The 23680-nt window shown below is 41.9% G+C and overlaps 1 protein-coding gene across 1 annotated transcript in view; it reads left to right on the top strand.

The window, feature by feature from the left end:
* Ctnnd2 (catenin delta 2) overlaps positions 1-23680 on the top strand; it is an 847786-nt gene that overhangs the window by 585130 nt on the left and 238976 nt on the right. Inside the window, exon 10 of the mRNA XM_052159968.1 lies at positions 10854-10986. Within this exon, the coding sequence (XP_052015928.1) occupies positions 10854-10986 (133 nt within the window). The remainder of the gene's footprint in view (positions 1-10853; positions 10987-23680) is intronic.

Below are 23680 nucleotides of genomic sequence, written 5' to 3'. Positions count from 1 at the left end.
TGTCAGCCAGTCATGTTTAGGAGCTACTGAGTGCCACAGGTCAAAAGCAGTAGGCTTCTGCTGTACTCTTTATCCAGTCACTTCACCATAATGAAATGTAGAGTTCCAGGAGTCTGCCTGTGCTGCAGTCGCCCCAAGGAGGCTCCTGAAGAGCCACTGTGCTTACTCTGAGGGATTTCACACCTGTGAGGGATTTCAGCAGTGGTGAGCTGAAGACGGCCATTCTCAGGGATGAAAAGCTTCAGGCTTTTCTTTTTTTAAGATTTGTTTATTTTTACTTATATGAGTACGCTGTAGCTGTCTTCAGACACACCAGAAGAGTACATCGGATCCCATTACAGATGGTTGTGAGCCACCATGTGCTGGGAATTGAACTCAGGACCTCTGGAAGAGTAGTCAGTGCTCTTAAGCACCAAACCATCTCTCCAGCTCCAAAAAGCTTCAGTCTTAAATATTGAGAAAACTGACAGATATAATATGCACATTGATGATTTGAACAAGTAAGCCTGTGTTTATCTGCCATCTTTCCTTTTCCCTGTGCTGAAACCTCCTTCATCTGTTTGGTTGCCACTGCCTCTCATAAGTTGTAACCTTTGACAATAATACCAATAGTAGCCTCAAACTCATTTTAGACTTTTAGTTAATCAGAGCCATTCCGCTGCTAAGAGTTAGGCACACACCTCAGGTGTTCCTAAGCCATCCCTTGGAACTTATTAACAAGGAGAAGTGTAAGATAAGTGGACATTGTGTTTTTAAATGAGCCTTGTTTATGATTGTTATTGTAGCTTGACAAGAAATTGTGTACATATTCCGTTGCCCAGCCACGGACTCATCCAGGATAACACTCTACAGCTCCCCACCCCTGCCACGCCGCATTGACTAAGTCCCATTGATGGACACCTGTTGTTGCTTATTTGATTCAAACTGAAGGGGGAAAATATTCTTCTTACAGTATTTTTAGAAAAATCCAGACATTGGGTATGGATATAAGTTAATAGTTTCATGATAAAAGCACTAGGATTTGGTCCAAGAAAATGCCATGGAAAATTCCACTGTGTTTGATGCCAGGAACGAGAAGGAATTGTGCATGCTGTCTTGGTGACCACTATATCCTTCTCGCATGAAGAATGAATATCAGAAGGAATCCATACCTTCCTTGGCTTCCTTGAGGGACCAAGTTCAATTGAGCTTAGATGGATGCATTTCAGCAGTCTGTTTGTCTCTTGGGTGTTTGTCTCTTGGGTGTTTTTCTCTTGGGTGTTTGCTTGCTTGCTTGCTTTGGTCAGAAGCACCAAGCTACAGACTTACTTAAGTAGGGGCCATTCTGCTCCCCTGTCCAAGCAGCTGACCACCACTCACACTCAGTCTTACTGTATCTCAAGCTACAATAATGTGATCTATGAATCAATCACCCTTTAGGGGCTGTCAGACTCACCACAACATTTCAAGATACAGCAATATCAAGAAGAAAGACGTTTTATATGAGTAATGTGGCTTCTCATTGACAAAGAAACTCCTTTACTTCAGTTGCTTCCTTTATAAAAGTTGTAATTTTGTTATGATGTGCTGAGGACTTGGGACATAACTTTAGCCTCCAGTGTAATACTTGAGTGGAGGCAGACAGCGCTAGAGTGGCATGTTTCTAGGTGGTGTTTCCTTCTTTCTTCTTATTCTACTAAGACCTCTTCTCTGCACAGCCCCAGCGCAATCTGTGAGGTGGGAGTAGGGTCCTGGCAGCTTCCACCATGAGCATGTCTTGGAGCTGTTATGTTGAGCACTAAAGGTTTTGTAGCTCACCAACCACAGGCAAAAGCCAAACACTCCATAATCATGTCTGAAAACAGACAAAATAGGCATTTCATCTAAGACACAAATAGGAGTACCCTGTGCTATCTGAATTACTAAGATGTCTGTGTCAGTTGCAGGGTGAGCACTGTTCTCCTCTCTTCTGGCTAAGGGTCTTTATGGCACACAAGCACAGTTTCTGTGCATGTGTGGTAGCAACCAATGTAGAACTGAACTATCCTACTGGGCACCAATGCAGCCACATCCTAAAAACTTTCCCTGACCCTGCATAAGGACATGCCCCACAATCTCTGTGGCATGGGTCCTTCATGTGAAGATCACTAAAGCCCAACTGTGTTCAACCACAGATATGAGCTGGTCATCTTGGCTAGATATATTGAGGTGGCACCAATGTGATTAGAAAAGTGTTTTTGAAGTTTACTCCCCAGAGTATGATCATATAACATTTACATTCACCAGAAAATTAACCTATAGATCGTAAAGACCTATGTACTATCTTTTTTTCTTGGATTGCATGCATTTCATATTATACAATTCTGCCTCAGAAGTTGCTTGCAATAATCCCAAAGCAAGGATTAGAGGCTGATAGTACGTGGCAATTTTTGCAGCAGATCTGGTTAGATTCTCCTGAGATTTTCTTTAAGGGATTATCTCTCCTGGATGTTCTCTTAAGTAGAGATAGCATACTTTAGACCACTAAAGTATGATAATAAATGTGAATATTCATGTGGAATGCGTGCTACAGATATTAAGAGTGAATACAACAGTCGATACAGTTACGTAATCTGGTAGATGAGGCCAAACTCAGGCCAGCTGATGACCTCAAAGCCCCTGCTTGTGTTTATGACTCCCATGATTAATACACCATGACAGGTGTCATAGAGCAAACAGATCTTTATGTCCAGAGTCACTAAGCCCAGGGTGGAATACCAAGGAAGGTTTGTAATTTCAGTGTGTCTCTGTGTCCAGCCATATCAGTTTGCCTTCTAAGAGAAGCTTCAAGCTTTCATAAGTAAGATTCATCAAATGTACTGCTTGGTACTGAAAATTAACAGATGACATGGCTGCTTAATTATTTTCTTCTATTTTTTTTGAGTTTATACTGTATTATTCCCTCCTTTCCTTCACATTTTTCCCTCGCAAACCTTCCCACAACCCACTCGTTCTCTTTCAATCCCATGTCTTCTTTTTCATTAATTGCTGTAATATATATCATTGTATTAACTATATATTATATAATATATAATAATTACAATATATATTTATATATTACTAAGTACAGAAATATAAGCTGCTATTTCTGAGTAATATTACTTAGATGTGTGTTTTCTGGATTGACGGCTTGGTATTGGATAATCAATTGATTTGCTAGTCCCCAGGGAAAACTATTTATTTTGCTTCAGTATCCCTTAGTTGCCTGTAGGTTTTTGTAGAGGGTTGAGGCCTCATGGGCTTTCCAAGTCTACTTCACCATGTCTGTTGTTGTACTTGTTCAGCACATAACTAGGCAGTTAAGATTTATACATAGTATTTTTAGTCTACTATATAATATCCTTTAAAAAATATATGCTTATGCACATTATAAGGAATACATATATACATACATATACAATATATAGTCAAGTATTATGGGGATATAGATGTATATAACACACATATAAAAACGTATATATGAATATGCATATATACGTAAATATCGCATACAAAAAATATCCGCACATAAACATTCCAAAGGAGACCAGGGCTTTCTGACTATTCATTCCCAAATTGTTAAGGAAGACCCATTGATCCAAATCAATAAATCCTATACTCCTAACACAAGACTACCGAGGCTCAGGTCTCTTCTTCTCCATTCAGATATAAGGGTCCAGGCAGTTTTCTTTGGGCCTCGAGGCAGAATCCAAGCATAGCTTTTAACTCTTTGCCTTTGCTTTTAACCACTGCTTTTAACCCTTTTGTCCATTCCTGAAGACATCAGCCCATCTTATCTCAAGGTCAAGGTCATTATAATCCTAAGGTAAATTTTGTGGGATAATGATAGCTTCTCCATTGAGCTTCTTTACCAAAGGAAACCTTTGTGGCTAGCTAGGACAACAAAGTTCTCCCTCCTCCCTACTTCTTTCCCTTCCTCCCCCTCCCCCTCCCCCCCCTCTCACACACACACACACACAAACACACACACTAATTTTATATATATATGAAATTAAATTTTCCTCATGGAACACCCAGACCTGAATCAGCAGCATTAATGAATGTATAACTAGCATTTAAGGTTCATTAACACATCATAGAGGTTTTATAATGAATGTGTATATCTTTTACAGCCTCATGATCTTTTAGAATATTTAGGTCTTAAATAGAAGCAGAAATCCATTGATTTTAAACTACCTGTAATTAAAGATAGTAAATAACCACATTTATTTCACTGATCCTTCCATTTTCTTTTTTTCCTTCTCAATTCTTAATAAACTGAACTCAGAGAAGGAATTCATGGCTGGCTAAGCTTAAAGTCAAATATTTGAAATCCAAATAGCTCAGAAAAATCAAGTTTTCTCATTATTTTTTTCTTTTTTTTATTCGATATATTTTTTTATTTACATTTCAAATTATTTCCCCTTTTCTAGCCCCCCACTCCCCGAAAGTCCCGCAAGCCCCCTTCTCTTCCCCTGTCCTCCCACCCACCCCTTCCCACTTCCCCGATCTGGTTTTGCCGAATACTGCTTCACTGAGTCTTTCCAGAACAGGGGGCCACTCTTCCTTTCTTCTTGTACCTCATTTGATGTGTGGATTGTGTTTTGGGTGTTATACTGTTTGTCTCTCTTCAGCAGCCACTAGGAAACATGCTGTTTCAACCTTGACCATCCCAATCTGAAGTGACAGATCACAGGACCCAGCAGGTGGCCTCCCCTAAGCAACAGGGTAGCCTGATGGCTCTACCTGCACCAAGCACCAGACCCCTCTGAGTACTTGCCTTTCAGTACTCCCTCTCAGAAGTTGTCTCTTAGTACTCCCTCTCAGTACTCCCTCTCAGTACTGCCTCTCAATATTCCCATTTTCCTCTGCCACACTCCCCACGTCCACACAGTCCATGAATTGTTTTCAACAGAGCAGTGAGAAGGCATAAATTTAGCCACATGTAAGGTGTAATCAGCACATTGCCTGGCAGCCACATCTCTCCATGCAGCAGTCCAGGGCTACAGTGGTTGGCATGTCCTATTGTACCTGGACCCCTTTGACCTCACCTACTGAGGTGCACGTCTTGCTCCCCTTCACCCACTGCCCTTCTGGTCTTTTCTCTGATATGTTGTGCACAGTCCTGCCCCAGGACCTTCTCATTTGGCATCATCTTAAACTCTGTGTGTATGATGGTAGCATCCCCAAACTTTGACAGGCCTACATGATGATATTTTCACTGTTTAATTTCCCAGGCACAGTTATCTGAATATGCTATGGTTGTTGTAACATAGTACCACAAATGACAGGCAAACAAACAAATAAAACAAAACAAAGCAAAACAAAAACCAAGAACCAATTTCTTTCCATCTAGAATATCAGATGGCTGAACCTAAGATATTGGCAGAGCTGCCTCTTCCACAGGCGATAGGGAGAGTCTGGACCTGCTTCCTGTGCTGTCAGGAAACATTCATATTCTTGGCTTGCATCACCCATCATTTCTGCCTCTCTCTCCACATTTTTGTTCCCTCTATATTTCTATGTCCTTTTCTGTCTTTTATAAGAACACTTTCCTTAGACATAGGGAACTCTCTAGACCTGTATGGTCTTTTCTTAATCTTTACCTTAAGTCCATCTTTCTAAGGTTTCAGCTAGACATGAATTTGGAGAAACACGACTTAACACACTACACATATACCGCAATCTGGTGAAGAAGCTGTCTTACTCTTTGACAGTTATTATCAGTTACCATTTGAAATTAAGTTTCTCAAGACAAAAAAAAAGTGTCTCTGGGCAAGCTCAATGACTAGGTACTCTATGGATATGCAAAAATCCATGTCAGAAGGAGCAGGAAGGTTGTGGGTGAATCCCAAGCCAAAGCAGGTAGGTAAACATGGACATACAAGAAGTTAAGGCAACGAGGTTTTACAGAAATAAAATGAAGATTAAGAAAACTATGATTACAAATATATAGATGCCCAAGAGGATGTAAGGAAGTCATAGGAAATCAATAATCTGTGCTCATAGTTGGAAATGACACAGAAGATACTCGGAATTAGAGGTGATGTCCCTTATGGTATACCAAGCAATTATCCCTATCCCTCTGCCCTAATAGAGCAGAGCCTCTCAGGCTTCCCAGGGTTGTGCTTTAGTAATCTGTACTTCTGAATTCATTCCTTGCTGCTACGACAAATCGACACAATGTTCAGGGGCTTAAAACAGCACAGCATTATCCAAATTCAGGTACACCATGTCTCAGCCAAGTCGTCAGGGTTGCTACTGTCCCTTCTGAAGGAAAAGCTCCTCCCTTGCCTTTGGAATCTCCAGAGCTGTCCTCCCCAGTCACCTCATTGCTCTTGACACTTTTGTCCATTCCTGAGGACATCAGTCTATCTTATCTCAAGGTGTCATTGTCACCTTCTTCTTCAGAAGTCTCCCTCCCCTCTGTCTGTTAAGAATGCTCCAGTCAGCATCAGAGAACAATGGGTAATTCAAAATAATCACCTTCCCCATCTAGCCCGTCTCTATATCACATCTGCAACTCCTGTTTTTCCAGATAAGGAAGGCACTCCCAGAGTTGGACAGTTAGGGCTTGGGGGATGTCAGAGGTTGTGATGTGACTGTCCATAATTTCTTCTTCATTCCCTACTTTTCTATTGCTGTCATAAGGCACTCTGACCAAGGCAACTTATAAAAGAATGAATCTATTTGGGTTTTTGTGGTTTCAGAAGATTAAAGTCTTTGACCATCATAGTGAGAATCGTGGCAGCAGGCAGGCAGTCATGGTGCCGGAGCAAGAGCTTACATCTGAATTCACAAGCAGGACGCAGAAAGAGAAAGCGCTAACTGATTGGGATGGGCTTTTGAAACTTCAAAGCCCAGCCCCCCTCAGTGAACCACCTCCTCCATCAAGTCCATACTTCCTAATTCTTCCCAAATATTTCCATTAATTGGGGACCGTGTACTCTATATCTGAGCTTATTAGGGGACAGTCCCATTCAAATCACCACATGATCTAACCAGAGACCTATCATACCAGAGACAGGTACAGAATGTCACAGACCATTCTTTCTTGATTTCTTAGTGGAATTCAGTTATTTCATTTAAATATCAAAAAATGCTCCTTTAAATTTTTGTTCTTTCCTATTGTCATGGTTACTTATAATATCTCTTATGACCTGGGCACATGTGGGTAGCTTGCCCAGTCACAATGCTGAACCTAAGAATCATGGCAGAGGGATTGGGTGCTGTTGATACAGCTGGGTGGGTGAATCAATCCACATTATGAAAACTGTACATTGTGAAGAAAGCCGCTTCTCTGTATAAAATTCTAACAATTCACTTTCTTTCTAAATGATCTTAATCCTAGTACTATTTATATCAAAGTAAAGATTTTTAAAAAAATATAATTAACAGGTTTGGGGCAGGTTTTTGTTTGGGATTGCAAACTACTCAAAGTGCATGGCATTAATTCATGTGAATACCATCAGATAACTTCACATTGGTTAGTGAAAATGGAAATCTCTCCTTTTTATTATTAATGAAAGTCTTCTTCCTACTCTCTAATTCCATCACCTCTGAACCACTCTCAACTCTTCCAGATAAAGTGAAATAAAGAACAAAATAGCCTACCTCAAGGCTCTGGATCTGAAAGTTAAAATTAGTAGTCTTTATACTCTTAGAGTTCCAAAGTTTGTAATGCTTGTGCACCTGGAAGAGATGGCTTAGATCATCAAGTGCCTGCCCTGAAAATCTGAGGAACTTGTGCTCCCACAAAAACAGAAAGTGGGGGTGGTGACAAGCTACAGAGATGTGGGTACGAGGGCCAGTGGCTTGAATCTTCAGAGCTGATTAGCCAGCCAGCCTAACCAAGTCAATGGGTCAGTGAATGACGGTCTCAAAAAAAGCAAAGTGGAGGGCAGTTGAGGAGATCACCTAATAGTGACTTCTGGTTTCCACTCACTTGCACATATGTGTGCCTGCACACTTAAACACACACATACACCAACACACGTGTGTGTGCATGAACACACCACACACACACACAAACAGTTGAGATTTTTTGACATTGAGTCTAAACAGGCTCCACTGAAGTTCATCATGCTATAGTCAAAGAGAACGAGTGGAACAGGAAGCTTTGCTAAGAGTGAAGTTTGGACTGCGAGGACCAGGGTGTCCTCAGGTTCTTTTCCAGGGATCCTGATAAAATGTTGTGACAGCTCACCAACTCTTTGATTTTGGTACCGGCATGGCAGCATGGTAAGGGATTTCAAAACTGCTAGCCATTTAACTGTGTGCTGAGCCTCGTGATCTTAACAAGGCAGACAGTCCATCCATGAGTGAGGGGGTAGTCCCAATATTGTTGGTCTGTGTGCCAAGCTTTAATGGAGGAAAGGTTACATTTGCATATTCTCTGGCTCCATTAACATTTTCAGGGTAAAGCCCAGTAACAAAAGAGTGTTATAAGTTCACCTTCTAGGAGTTATAGATGGTTCTTATTTATTATTCTTCTTTCCTTCATCTAGTTATATGGAATCCCTGACATTTCTAGAGGGCCCACACTGGGTGCCAGCTGTAACTATTATTGCTAACCATCCCACCAATACTCTAAGGTAGGAATTATTATCTCACTCCGACAGGTGGGCTCAGCGGGCATCCACTTAGCCAGTGCCGCCCCCACTATAGCAGTGTGCAGATCCAGCAGAGCATAGAAGGGACTGGGGGAATATCCAAGTCTCGAATCCAAGATAGTGAAATCTTTGGAGGGTTTGAACCAGCAAGTGCAGTCAGATCCACCCTGGACGGTCTAGAGGAGCATTGAGGTGGGAAATGATCCCAGAGGCCTGAGGATGTTGGATGAGAAAGCCGCTCAGCCTCCCTTTGACCTGTCAGAGAACAGCTTGGAGGTCTTATGGAATCACAAGGCTTTGGAATAGTCATCTGCCACATCAGAGTCTGGTGTGTGTGTGTGTGTGTGTGTGTGTGTGTGTGTGTGTGTGTCTGTGTGTCTGTGTGTGTCTGTATGTGTACATACATAGGTGCACGGATACAGAGATGTTCAAGAGCCTCTAAGACTTCCTTCCTGGAGCTCTTGCTCAAAAGGTGCCCTTGATATATGTCCACGTCCCATAAGCCATTGCCTAATAGAGCAATTACCATCTTGCTAATAAAATACACTGGAATGAGTTTTTTTACTAATTGCTTTCTGAAAGTATAAGTTTACATAAATCCGTCTTAGCCATGTGGTATCTTTTCACAGAAGTTTCATTGATGGATTCTCTTTAGATTTAGTCTTCATTTACATAAGGAATATAATTCCACTGGGCTAGTATTATGAGTACAGTAATTGTTTTTAGCTTTACAGAGGTGATTTGGAAATATGCAACAAATGGAAATTCAGTTGATAGGAAAACTGATTTCTCATTTTTTTGACCTACAATTATTTTCTTCTGTGATCCCATAGGCCTCCTTTCTCACCTTCATCTGATGAAGGCATATTTTCAGCAAACATTTGCTATATTTCTTTTGAGAAATGTGTCATCGTAAGACAGAATGCAAGTTTACTGAAGTCTTCCGACACATGAAGTCAAATGCTTTATCTGTACCAATAAAAACTAGCCATCCTCAGAAACCTTCCTTCCGCATTTGTCTTCAGCACCAACGGGCTTTAGGGTTGGCTCAACAGCTCTACCAGCTGTGATAAAGGAAAGATAAAAAGAACAGGGTAGGATCTGCCGGGACACTTTGAACCTCTGTCTCTCCCTTCTCTGCCCCATTTTTCATGACGCCTGCGCTCAGGCAACAGCTTTGACCTGCAGCAGTCAGCTGTATGCTTCTGAGTCACTGCACCAGGAGCAGGCGAGGCTGCAAAGTCTCCCCATCTCTCCCCAAGCCCGTCTCTCAGATAAATAGTCCTCAACGTGACTTAGGAGGTCAGGGTTTTATCTGTGGTCTAAGAGGTTTCTTTTTTAGTTCTCTGTTAAAAATCAACTGTCTGCTGTAAGAAGAGAACCCACAGTTTTCCCTACTGGCCACATGGTCTACCTGAGGGAGCTGAGAGATTTTATAGAAGAGCATTCTGAACAGTTTTTTAAAAAATGAGTTTTAGAATAGACGTAAATATTTTGGAGCATGTTACCTCGAAAGTAAATAAACAGCCAGACTCTTGGACTGATTTTTACTTCTTATAAGAAAAAGAATACAGTAAGAAAGACAGGACACATAAAATTTGCTAATATGCATCGAATAGCTCTTTGAATAATTTATCTTCAAAGAGTCTTCAGAGTGCTACACTTGCAACCTCAGATGAAGAAGTCTATTTTCTCTTTGCTTCATTTTGCCTCTTAAAAGGTTTTAAACACCTGAATTATTTTCCAGTGTTGGCCGTGGTCTCTTTTTGAAGAAGATATTGAGTATGAAAAATAACAATAATAAAATAGTATCAGCATGCTCACCTGCTGTTGTGACATTTTGATTTATAATTAATTTTCTCATCTGATAATTTAGGCAAATGCTATATGCCTGTCTTTTGAGGTCACATATCAGAGAAATGTGTCTTCTACCCAATCTGAGCCCAAGTTAAAACACATGGAGGGCATTTTAATGCATATTTTCTTAATCTTTCATACATTTTCAGGAAGTTCAAATCACATATCTGTAATCTTCGTGGAGTATGAACATATATATTCATATGGATATTTAAATGCTGGTACCTAAGATCTTTTCAGAAATGCTGCCCTCACTGGGCCCATCTGTGCATGAGGAAGAACGAACAGTTGTGAGATGGTGTCTTGACCGTTAAGCACCTTTAGCGGATGTTAGGAGAGCTGTGTGTGCTGGGCTCTCCCTCATGTTCTCCCGCTTCTTTCATCCAGGGAGTTTGGATGGAGAGACCCGGAGCTGCCTGAAGTGATACAGATGTTACAGCACCAGTTCCCTTCCGTCCAGTCCAATGCTGCCGCTTACCTGCAACACCTCTGTTTTGGAGACAATAAAATTAAGGCCGAGGTAAGTGCGGGTGGCACTGTCCAGTGGATGGTGTTGGGTGCATAAACACTCGGGCTTGTTCAGAGTCATGCCTGACAGAAAAATACAGGAAAATGAAAATTACCAACTCCCGTTGTCAGCTTGTAGATTCACCTTTGAGACTGAGGCACAGCACTTTCCCTGGAATTACTGCACGTGTATGCATGTGTGCTCCTTTCCTGTTTGAATACTGAGGACAAAGGACCGGGCATGTCTGTCCTTAGAGAAGCTGAGAAGCGGAGTTTTCAGTGCCTCTCGCTGCTATGATTTGTCTTCCTTTTCCCAATTCTGTCTTTGGAAGTAGTCTGTCTCCCAAGACGTAAAAAATGCAAGACATCAATTGTTATCTCGTCAAATTATAGTCAGGATTCACGATGCCCCATCTATCGTTGAGAACTTGTTAGTAGATCACTGTAGGCTTTACCACATAACCAGCTCTTCTGAGTCATTTCCAAAAGCAGCAGTGGCTATAATATGAATATATGCGATCCATTAATGAGACTGTTGTCCGTGTCCGTCACATGAATGGTTGTTAAAAATGTTCCTATTTTTAAATGTTTGGAATGCCCTAAGGTGCAGTGTAATGTATTTTATTTCTGAGAAATTACCACGATCATTGCAGATAGCTCAAAAATAATTTTTTTTCAGATAAAGGATATACGTTCACAGGCAAGCGGCTGAGTAATCAAATTTTCAAAATATTTTACAAACTGTAATGAGTCATCTCTGTAACATGTTAGCAACTTTAAGTATGAGTCCAAATTGGCTTAACAGTGGGAGGAAAAGATGTGAGGGTGCCATTGCAATTTATTACGGATTTTTGTCTTCCTTGCTTTTGGAAGTCTGTCGGCCGGCAGTTTCAGTTGGTTCGTGGCTATCATCGGTAAGAACTCATTTGCTTGTAGCTCTCAGCAATCTCATTTGGTCCTTCAGGTATGTTGGCGGCTGGAGGCATTTTGAATTGTCACAGGTGGAGAGGGATGTAGTAATGGAACTGGTCCCCAGAGGGAAGAGACTAGGAACACCACGGAGCCTCTTCTGATGCCTGGCGCAGCTACACATAACACATAATGACCTGACGTCAGATGCTAAGATAGACAAAGTTTAGATGAGGAAACATATTGACCATCAACTGTAAATTTAAAGTGTAAAAATGTACCTATGCTATTAAGATGACCTAAATCACATTAAAGTTATATGACAGATATTCCATATAGACATCATCTTAGGATCCCTGTTTTGCTAACTCCTCCATACTCAACCATTGTGCAAAGTGAAGGGTGTGCTCCTGATTATGTTTCAGGACCAAGAAAGTCTCATTCTGTTGTTGGCAACCTGATGATTCAGGAGCGCTTGGCCTGTCAGTCCCAAGCCATCTGGGTTTCTGCCCCCAACCCATTCCTGTTATTGGGACAGATGACACCTTTCACACCCAGGAATATATAGCAAAGCAGGTTGCTCACATGCAGAGACTCACAGGCGTGAACAGAGTGGCTCTTGCCCAGCCCACAAGTGTCTTGCAAGAGCTTTGGAAAGGACGCTGGCTTAGTACAGTGAATACTTGGGCGGTGGGTTCTAACCTACAGGCAGGGCCTCCTCTGGTTCAAATCTCCTGCTGGTGTCGAAGGGGGGGGGAGATGTCTGTCCTTTCTGTCAGGTTGTTTGGATGAGGGACGGAAGGGACAGAGAAGTGACAGCTTTTAAGCTGTCAGAAAAAGAAGCTATCCAGTCAGGCTGCACAGGCACCGAGGCCCAGGGAATTGTGTGCTTGCTTGTCTCAATGGTTTGCACACATGCTCTGTGGACTGGCCGCAAGGCCCCGATGGCTGCCATGAAGCCCTGCAGCAGATCTCAGACTTCCTTGTAGCTCTATCGGAATTACCCTCCGTGCCCTGTGGTGGACAAAGGGTGTGCAGTGACGGGGAACCAACACGTCTATCATATCAGATAGAGGGCGCTTCCCATGCCAGCAGCCAAGCCTGTCAACTGGAACAGAAGCTATTGTCTCCCAGAAGCCCTCAGCTTATCTTTAAAAAAGGAAACGGGAAGCAGGGGAATGATGTAATTAAGTTTTAATATAAAGAAGTTTTAAAAGAGAAATATGCAAAAGCAGAAATGGGTGCAAGGGAAAATTAATGATGCTGAAACTGCGTATTGGGGGGAGGGGACTTTGTGGGATTGAGTGACTCGATTTGTACAGATGACTCCATGAGTAAACATGCTTCATCCTCAGTTCTGTGGCAAGAAACACAAGATATTAAGTTACAGCTTTAGCTTATGAATGTACGTCCATATCAGAATGTATGTGAAACATGTATGTGTGTGTCAGTGTGTACATATTTGTGTTATATACCAGTGTGCTTATAAGTATATATATATATATATATATATATATATATATATGTAGGCTTGAGTATGTCTGTGTCCGTGTGTTTATGCCTGTCCACATATAAGGGTGAATGATATTTTTGTGTATGTCTGGATATGTCAGTGTGTGTGTTGAGTATATGGAAGTCTGAGCAAGCCTGTATGTATGTGCATGTGTGCACACATGAGACATATATTCCTTGTTTTGCTGTGTCACTGAGCTGCCTCTACCAGCTCTTAGAATTTGCTGTCATTGAGCTGCCTGTATCACCTCCCAGCGTTTGGAGTTTTCTCCGACAGCTCGTACTTGAAGGATAGTTCATATCATCAGTGGAACTCGTCCTCCCGTCCTTGATCCCCAGTCGCCATGATGATGGTCCTCTAGTTCCCGCGAGCTGCTAGGAGCTAGAAGGAGCACTAGGGTGGCGAGGACTGAGGGCAAGACTTCGACTGAACAGAGAACATGAAGTGGAGCCCCTTTCTGCAGTCACCTGGGGAGGTGTGCCTGTGTGGGTGAGCGTATGCACACACAAATATGCCAACTCTGATAAGAATTCTACGCAGGCTTGTTTTGTCCTCTCTTCCTTATTTAGAGTCCAAGACTGTTAGTAATTATTCCCCCCTTTGTGATGGATGGCTGCCTGTCATGTTTTCATATCCAGGTATTGATTTTTGTAATTACCTGTTGTCCAAACACTAATCTGGCAGGCACTAGCCTTTCCAAATTTACTCAGTCCTCTAGTCTTTCTATTGCATTTTATGGAATTGATTTAGCCCTTCAGTCTACATTTCATTATTGGTATTGACTTTGCTCACACAATGGATAGGCCGTTGAGCAGAAGGCAGAATTAAATCTCCTCTACCCAGAGAGCCATAAATCATAGCTCCCCACATTCCTTATCATGGTGTTTTGTACAATTCTTTTTTAAAATAATGAAGTCAAGAAATTCAGTTTTGTTCAAAATGATGCTGGAACTTACAGTACAAAGTCTTGGGCTCACTTCCCTAAATCAACAGATGAACGCAGGCCATCTACCTTGTCCTATGGGAGCTGATGGAGTTCACGATGTGCACCTGTGACTCTTCCTGCAGTGCAGCAGATCTGAGGAGCTGCTGCTCAGTAGCGTCTGCTGGGCAGTGTCCAGTGACTAGAGCGGGTTTTGCATCCTCCAGGTGTCCCAACCCAGGGTAGGACACTGAAGTAGATATACTTTGAAGATCAGCAAGCACCTGGAGACCGGAGGAGGTGGGAGGGTTCCACAGAATTCCTTCAGAACCTAAGGCAAGATCATAAAGAAGCAGCTGAAGAAACATTAGCATAGAGCAGAGGACACAAAAAGGGATGAAGAGAGGACCTGTGCTCTCACGGTGTAGTGTGTGAGCTCTCACGGTGTAGTGTGTGAGCACTGTCACGCACTGCTGGCAATGCTTCATGTCCATGCAGCTAATGGGTGTCTGATGTCTAAGAACAGATATCTAAGGCATCTGGGTAGTATTGGAAATGGGCAGGAGCTGCAACAGCACAGGTAGATGACAATGATGTGTGAACAAGGGTCCCACGTGTCCTAAATTGCTGAAGATGTCACAGTAAATTAGCTTTCATTCGGAGCACTATGGGACAAGGAAGCTCGCTCAGGACCGTGGCCAGCAAGCACGTCCAAGGAGGTACATCAATACCGATAACCTTTGAGCGTTTTCATCTAGCTTTGTTCCGTTCTTTCTGGGAAGCCTCCTTCAGTCAAGGATGCTAAGAGCATCCTTAGAGTACCCGAGTCTTTGTGAGTTGTAACATATATGGCCCATCTCTGCTCTTTCTGCATTTTCACCGTGCCTTCCTTTGTAAACACCCTGGAGTGAAGAAGATGCGCTTTCCTGTTTGCACATGGATAGCTTCCCATCTGTGTGCTTCAGTGGCATTTAAGTAGTACACGTCCTAGAGACTGAAAAGTACTCCTTCCCTTCTAAGTCACAGCAAAGGATTGTTTTTAATAATAAAAACATTAATATTTTATTCTACTATTTAAATTAAATGCATTGAAATTAATTAAATTAATTTAATAAAAGTATTAAGTGTTTAAATTAAAGATGCGTTTTCTCATAAGCATGCTGTTTTTCTAGAAACTCAGATGTTTTAATGTGCCCCCATGTGTGAGAGAAACTGACAAATGGCCTGAATCTATCAGTAATGAAAATTTAATGTGGACTTTTGACCTAAACCCCCTTATAAAAAAAATAGCTTGACTCTCAAATATGGAACTGAATTATTTGAAGTGTCTACCACTAGATGTCCGACATTCCAAGATAAGGAAAATAGTATCAGAAAAACAATCCTGGAGGTATTTGTCTACCCCCAACTGACCTTTTCCCAATTATGCCATTCTAGCTCCTAAAGCAAGATTTTATTATTGCAGAAAGGTGTGTCTAGTGGAGATAGAGAAAGGCGACTCACAGCTGGGTTTGTATTGAAAGGGAGATTCAAATATTACTAATGTGTAAGTTAAGGAATCCACACCTACCAGACAAACATATGTGAGCGGGGCACTGTAATACCAGGCCTTATATGCATGGAAAGGCAGCTTACAGCTCCAGAGTGCTTGGAATGAGTGCTTCCAGTCCGGCTAAGGAAGCTCCCTGCTTTCTGCAGTGATGATTAGCCTGAGTTAAAGGAAATCAGGAAAGGTTTACCATTGGCAATGTAAATGAAGATGATATTCAATAAAAAGGGGGGAAGATGCTAGACAAACAAACAAACAAACAAAAAAACAAAATGAGAAAATCAGTGATTGCCAGAAAAGCAGTATCAACCATATCCCCATTTAGAGCTAGTGAAGGGGTCTGGAGGCTAGCCCTTCTGCATTGACAGTTTGTTCATGTGTATCTGTGACACTTCTTCTTTCTTTCTCTTGGGACAAGGGTTCACCCAGGTAGCCCAGGCTAGCCTTGACTATCATCATCAAACTTCTGATTGCTAAGATTATATAAGATCTGTAAATGTGTGTCACCACTCCCAGTTGTGAGTATGTGAGTGTGTGTGTGTATGTGCATAAAATGTTCAATTTGTATCATATATACTTTTTTTCCAACTTGAATGTGTCTTTATTTAACTGGAACAAAGAAATTGATCTTTATGTATAAATGTCCTATTCTCCATAATGTAGGTTTTATTCAGACTGATTTAACACATTTCAGATGTTAAAGGAATTGGGATTCGTTCCTGTCTACTACATGTAAAGTGCTTCACAATTTTATTTCCCTTCTGATTCTTTCTACTCATGTAATTTAAGGGAATGTTCTATCCATCTCTCCAGTCAATTGCCTTTGAATGATTCCGTCTCTACCCTCATTGTAAATTGTCCCTCATTTCTTTTATAAGGGGCCAGTATTTGGTTGCTAGGCATCAGGAAATACAATGGCATTGCTCTTGAGGAAGAGGTGCTGGAGCCGGCACTGAACTGTGGCTGTTATACTATGTGTCCTTGAGACCAAGCTTTGCCTCTCTAAGTCCTAGACTTCCAGACTGAACAGTGGCCTGGGGGCTCTGTATCCTTGTGGCAGGGACTTGACTGCTGACAACACAGAGCAGATGTCAGCTGGGAAACCTTGTAATAGTTCATTGTGAGACCGGTGTGTTCTGGTTTTACAGGAAAAAGGTTTTAGCCACCCTCTTTACTTAGCCATCTACTGTAATCTGCTCCTATCAGCTAAGGATGCTGAAAAGGAGGTGGTGATGTTAACAAATAATGCTGTGGGACCTGTTTCCAAGGAGATCCATGATCTCATCAGCTACAACCAAGAAGGAGTAGGAAGAGACTGCAAATGTGCTTGCAGATAGCATCTGGGTCAGTGCTGTGCAAATGCGAAAGCTTGCAAAGGTTATAGCCCCCAAGGACACAGGAGGAAAATGATATGTAGTCCCCTGAGATGCCATGGTGCCAGAGCTAATATGGAATGGGTGACGTTGGGCGACCAATACATTTCTTAAAATATTTCTCTGAAAGCCTGGTCCTTCGCACGGGAAGGATGATGGAGGAGGTGGAGCAGCAGGTGTGGAGCCGCACAGGGAAAGGACCGTGATTCATCCCCAGTGGAGGGGATAATGGCTGGCAAGATTGTTAACGGGCAGTAGCAGAATTACAAAGAAAGAGACAGATATGGTTCCGCTAAGGCATGATAGGTGAGGGAAGGAGTGAGAATTAGACGGAGACATTCCGAGACACCACGGGCTGGTCATTAATAGGCTCTTCTTAAAGGAAGGAGGCCTGGGAACCGGAGGTGTTTAATGCTCCCTGTCGCATGCATCCCTTGGACCCCTGCTCTGGAACACCCCCACCTTCCCGTGGCCATCTCCTGACCCTGTAGTTTCTCTTGCCTTTCTTCCCCGGGCCTGAACAAGTGAGAACATCCGTCAGCCATTGAGGACTGTCTGACTTTGGAAGTTTTTCTCAAGGACTAAAGAGACTAAGAGCTGATAGAGGTCCTCCTTCTAGGTGACATGAAATCTAAGATACCAGCGACACTTTTTTGTAACTTGTCAAATGAGTACTGCTCACAGTTTGTGAACAATTATCATACCCACTACAAAATGAGTTCATAAGGACAAGGACTAATTCAAAAAGGACCCAGTTCTTTGTAGTACTATATTTTGATAGTCTCTTAAGTGGTTTCATGACCATTTCATGAGAACAAAGAAAAGGACAGAAACACCACTGGGAACAGAGAAAAGGGGAGAAACAGAAGGATGTTGGTGTTTATAGGAGGCCCAGCATGCTTAGCTTTGCATCTGAGCTGCTGTCTTCCCTTGTATTTTCAAATGATAGGGAGAGTTGACTTGAGAATTCAGTTAGTCCTGGGGATCTAGGTCTGCCCTAAAATGTCAGGATTCTTCAAGGTGCACTACCACAAGGTTAGGAGCAAATGGGTTGTCAGATACTTTCCTTCTGGGTCACAGTACTTGGGATAATGACAGTGGAAAGCATCAGAAGACACAGATGGAAGATGGCCTACTACAGGGCACCAGAGAGCTCCAACAACCCAGGCAGGCCCTTCTGTGGCCCACAAGCCACCCCAGCACAGGTAACCCACAGAAAAGGTGCTGTTCTCATGGCCTGCCTTTACCTAAGTGAACATGCTAGTCTGTTCCACTCTGTCAGGACAAAGGCATGGGGCAAGAAGGAGGGGGAAAGCACGGCTCTAGAGGTGCCTCCAGCCTACTCTGGGAACGAGGCTGGAGATATGGGAGGGGGTTCTGAGTAGAAACATGGTCAGGCTTGAGCCTGTGTAAATGTACTGAGACCCTTTCAGGAAGCAATGGACATCAGCAGTCAGGCCAGTATTGTGGAGTTTAGCAACCCAGTGTCAGGGCACGAAACTTGACTTAAGTCACGAGGTGCATCATGTTCTCTCTCAAGACAGGGATGAGTTGAGAGCCCCCTCAAAAGCTAAGTGGGACAGATGCAGTTGTACAGGTGGCGACTTAAGTTCTGTGGTGGTTCTGGTCTTAATTTGTTCAATTTCACTTTGGGTTTTTTTTTGTTTTGGTTCAGTTTGGTTTGGTTGAGTTGGGTTTGGTTGGGTTGGGTTGGGTTGGGTTGGGTTGGGTTGGGTTTGTGTGTGTGTGTGTGTGTGTGTGTGTGTGTGTGTGTGTGTGTGTGTCTCACACTCTCCCCCTGTTTTAATAGATCCTCCTCTTAACCCTGCCCATTTCTGGAATAGTTTCTAGTCTTTACAGTTATGAGAAAGAGAAGCAAGGGGCCTGCCTAGATGTTGATTGGCTCACATATGTGTGCTGCAGAGGGATTTCTCATGAGAGTTTGTATCCTTGGTACAGTTTACATTTTTTGACCAGGTCTCATGTCCTATAGCGGGCCTCAAACTCCTCATTCTCCTGCCTCTACCTCCCAAGGGCAGGCATGTACCACCATGCTTAGTTTTCCTCATTACATTTTCATAGATGAACTTTTTCGTGTGTTTTTAAGTAGAAATATATCTGAAGCACGAGTCCATATCTCAGAATGTGATCAACTTTATGTGCAGCCTAAACTGCTTCCCCTAGCATTTTAGACTTTTCTGATTTTGTCTTTGAGGCCAGTATCAGGAAATCCCTGACCATTCACCCCTAGTAGCCCTTTGCTTCTTCTTGCTACTGACTCATGACCTTAAGGCCTTGCTTCCACACCAAACCAAAACTCTCTAATCATCGAACCAAAGAGGAAGAATCTTGTTTATCGATCATCATCTTGGTTTTCTCTTCTAAGACATTTCTAGGTTTTCATGGCACAGAGCTAAGGAAATCATTTTAGCAGCAATGATTGTAGCACCACAGAAAGACTCAGCATAATCTATCCACACACAGTTTGCTGTCCTGTGGGATCCCATCGCATCCTGTAGATAGGGAGTCCTTACCTTTTCCCACTCATCGCTTCTTTCTACCTGAGAATTTCTCACAAATCCCACAGTATGGATTATTATATAAACTAGATCTATGTAAAATATTCAGTGTTAAATAATCTATTTAAACATAATTATTTAAACACATTTATTTAAACACAATTCTCTTATAGGCTTATAACATTCACAAATTTCCATACAAATGAGCCATATGAACTTATTTGTTTTCACATAAACAAATCTTAGCTGAGAATCTTTAATAGTGTGGGATGAAGATGTAGTTTATATTTTTCGGCGTTGATCCGTCTTTTGATTTTATGCTTTTCCTTGCTGAGATCACCTCTTTGTATAAGTATGTATGCTTACGTGCTACAAGTATGTTCAGAACCATTTCAGAAATTACTGAAAATTCTTTCCTAATCCAAACTCAGACATCAATTTAAAAATCAAACATTCTATCACAACTAAACTCAAAGATACATCATTTGGTACTTAATCACTAAGGAACAACACTAGGAAATACTAAAAAACAAAAACAAGCATTGTTTTCCCTAATTAAACCATGGTGTTTCTTTGAGAGCAGAATACTGTGTACATATGAAAAATATGATTCACAGGATAATATTATCTCAAAATTGAGCTGCAATACTAGCACAGCAGTTGCTGGCCCTGTGTACCATGGTAACACATGTCCTGTACCATTCCATATGTATTCAGAGCCAAGGCTACTGTTCAGCTGTGCAGTGCAGCACGGGCACACACTGCCAGGGACTTCTTAGATTCATTACACAGTAGAATTTAGTTATTCTTTTTTAGATGGTGTGCAAGTACCACATTCAAAGATACAGCCTATAGGGGCCAAATGCTCAGGTTGTTTGGGAGGAAGGTGGAGTTTTTGTGGTTAAGAAATTGTGGCTATGCCCCAGATCATCCCACAGAGTTCTTTCTTCTGACTTGTAGGCATCTGGGGACTGTTGACAACAGTGAGACTTGGGCCCCATGTTCACATCTGGGCTTCACCTTGTAATTGTATCAGAAGTTTGAAAGAACCAAAGGGATCTCAGAGGACTGATAGGTTTTCTTTAACAATGAAAAAAAAAAAAAACCTTAGCTCTGTGGATGCTTTTATTAGGTATGAGCTGCAAGATACAGACTCAGATTTACCAGAAAGTTAATCTCCATAGTGAGGCTTGAGAGTTGGCTCAGCAGTTAAGAGCACTTGTTGCTCTTGCAAAACAGCAAGTTTGAGTTCCTATCCCACCTACAAACCATTTTTAACTCCAGTTCCAGTAGGTTCTGGCTTCCATGGGCAGTACACACACACTATATAAACATACCTGGAAGCAAAACACCCATGCACATGAAATGAAAAGAAATAAATCACTGGAAAAAGAAACTTTATAGTCACAATCCTGATTTACAGGTAAATATCAAAGTATTCCAGACACTCCACAGTTGGGTCCTTGGTCTTTAAAACTACTTAACTGCGTTTTATCCTGAGGCTACAGGATATCTTCGATTGTCAGTTATTTGACAGTAATAAATTCATATAGGTTTATGTTTACATTTTTAATGACAGAAGGATGACAGAATCATTCCACACTTTTGTTATCCACCAGCAATTCAGTAAACATCTGCCAAAGAGATCAAAAAGAAAGAAAGAGAAAAGAAAGTCATTGGTATATTTATTTTTGTATTATTTTGTTATATAATTGACCTCATCACACAACAGGAAAGGAAGACTGTGGTAAAGAAAGATGAGAGAGAGAGAGAGAGAGAGAGAGAGAGAGAGAGAGAGAGTATTTATACTGGTCATGAACCACTTGACAGGCAAGACCCAACAATCTTGATATAAAAACAACATCCACCTCCTAGAATATTCTCGCAATGTCTCTGCTCACAGAGGAAGCAGCAGAGCTGATCCCATGGCTCCCAACACTTCACAACACAAATGACCTGTTAGACTAGAGCAGTCAGCCATCGGAGTCAGCTTTATAGATTATTAACGTCTGAATAGAGTAGATCTCCCGAGACTCTGACAGTATCGGATCCAATGAAGTTCAAGCCAATGAAGAGATTCATTAGGTATCAAAGGTTTACAGGGCGATTATCAATATGGAAATCTGCTTTTTTTCTTTCTTTGAAAAATAAATCCACATCTGAGAAAAAGCCAATCTCAATTTTCTTTTAATCGCAGATACTTGCAATCTATTTTAATAGGTTTTCACAGATAATATGTTAAGTATCCTACTCCTCCTTAAAAAAAAAAAAAAAAAAAAGGTCCTGTGACAGGGCCTGACTTTACTGTATGCTCCAAGAAGTGGCTTTGGTGGCATCATAATTACAAGAGAGGAGGGTGACGGAACAGAAAGAGTATGACTTGGGTGGCGTGCTAAGCTGGATAGTCAAGTATCCAGGGCCACAGAAGCTGACAGGGAAAACTGCAAAAATCACAGTTGCTTCACTACACAACTAATGAGAAGTGTTTCCTGGATGCTATCCTGCAGTGAATAGGCAACAGTTGATGGCAATGAGTTTGTGACATATGTTGGGGATTTTAAGATCTATTAGAATTGTGAAGTAAAGGAAACAGGAAAACAGACCAGAAGAGTCAAGGGGGAGGACGAGAGCAACACAGAAGAGTGGAGGGAGGGAAGAGGAAAGACTTTTTTTTTTAAAGATGGTTCCAAACCACAGTAGTGTCTCAAGATCTTCAAAGCTGAACATTACCCTGGATGCCTAAGATCTAGCTTCCCTTACCTAAACAGCAAAGAGCTTGAAGGACATGGAAAGTCAATAGGGGTAACAAAATGCCAGCCTTGAGGTGTGGGCATATGATCCCTATTCCTACTCTCCTGAACCATGAAGCCTATGAACGATGACTAAAGGCTTGTTGTGTACTGGGGGAGATTTCTAGCATCCTAAGGATAAATGTTGGATCTGAAACTCCTACCAGATTCTAGAAAATACCTAGAAACATCAACATATGAGAGGACCTGCTACCCACCCAACTCACTAATTAAATGCAAAGATTCAGTCAAGAGCTCCCTAAATTTGGTTGGACCACTAAATACATGGATGAGTAGCCTCAACTTCCAGCTTGTCTGCATTCTTTCTAGTGATTTGTCCTCTTTGCTTCCCAAAGCATAGCATAAACCTGTGATCATTTATCAAAACAATTGACCCGTCCAGCAGGTCCAGTTATTCCCGGGTCCCGAAGGGGCACTACCTGAGGGTCAAAAATGGGGGGAGAGAAAAGGGAAGCCAAGCACGCTAAGAAAGACAAGTCAGTCTGGGTTGTGTCAAGGCTTCATTTAATGTCGGGGAGGTAAGTGGGTTTTAAGGCTTACAGAGAAGGAATTAACCTTCACACCAGACAAAGGAGGGAAGGGCAGAGACACCCCTAGCGATGGAAGCAGGAAGCAAGGAGGTCATCCAGGTGGGGACACCTATAGTTAAGCCAGCAGGAACATTCCGCAGTTAGGGCAGGAACATCTTGTGGTATTCTTGGGAATCTTCTAGCACCGATAGCTCAAGGGGAAGGCTCTAGTTAACTGTTGTCATATTTTAGCAGCCACCACCTTAGGTACATGAGTAAGCATAAGTCCGAATAGCTCAGGACGGTTTCCCACAAACAATGACTAGACTTACAAGCGAGAGAAAATATAACTATTTTAAGAGCCACCTCCTTCTCTCCAGCTGTCAATCAAACCACCAACATCTTCTATGTCCAGGCTCTATTCTTCTGCATGAACTGTCTGCAAAGATAAAGTGATGAAGAGTCACACATCTACTATGCAATCTTCCTGGGAAGACTTTCTGTCTTTCCTCCTTGAGATTACTTAAAAACAGAGTCATCTGCTCTGGGCATTGGTCAATGGCATGACCATAAATCAAGCAGTGAACTCCTTGACTTTAGTAC

This window comes from Apodemus sylvaticus, chromosome 16, assembly GCF_947179515.1.
Source record: "Apodemus sylvaticus chromosome 16, mApoSyl1.1, whole genome shotgun sequence".
Lineage (NCBI taxonomy): Eukaryota > Metazoa > Chordata > Mammalia > Rodentia > Muridae > Apodemus > Apodemus sylvaticus.
Note: the sequence above shows the minus strand (reverse complement) of the source record. Positions and strands in the feature narration are given on the sequence as shown.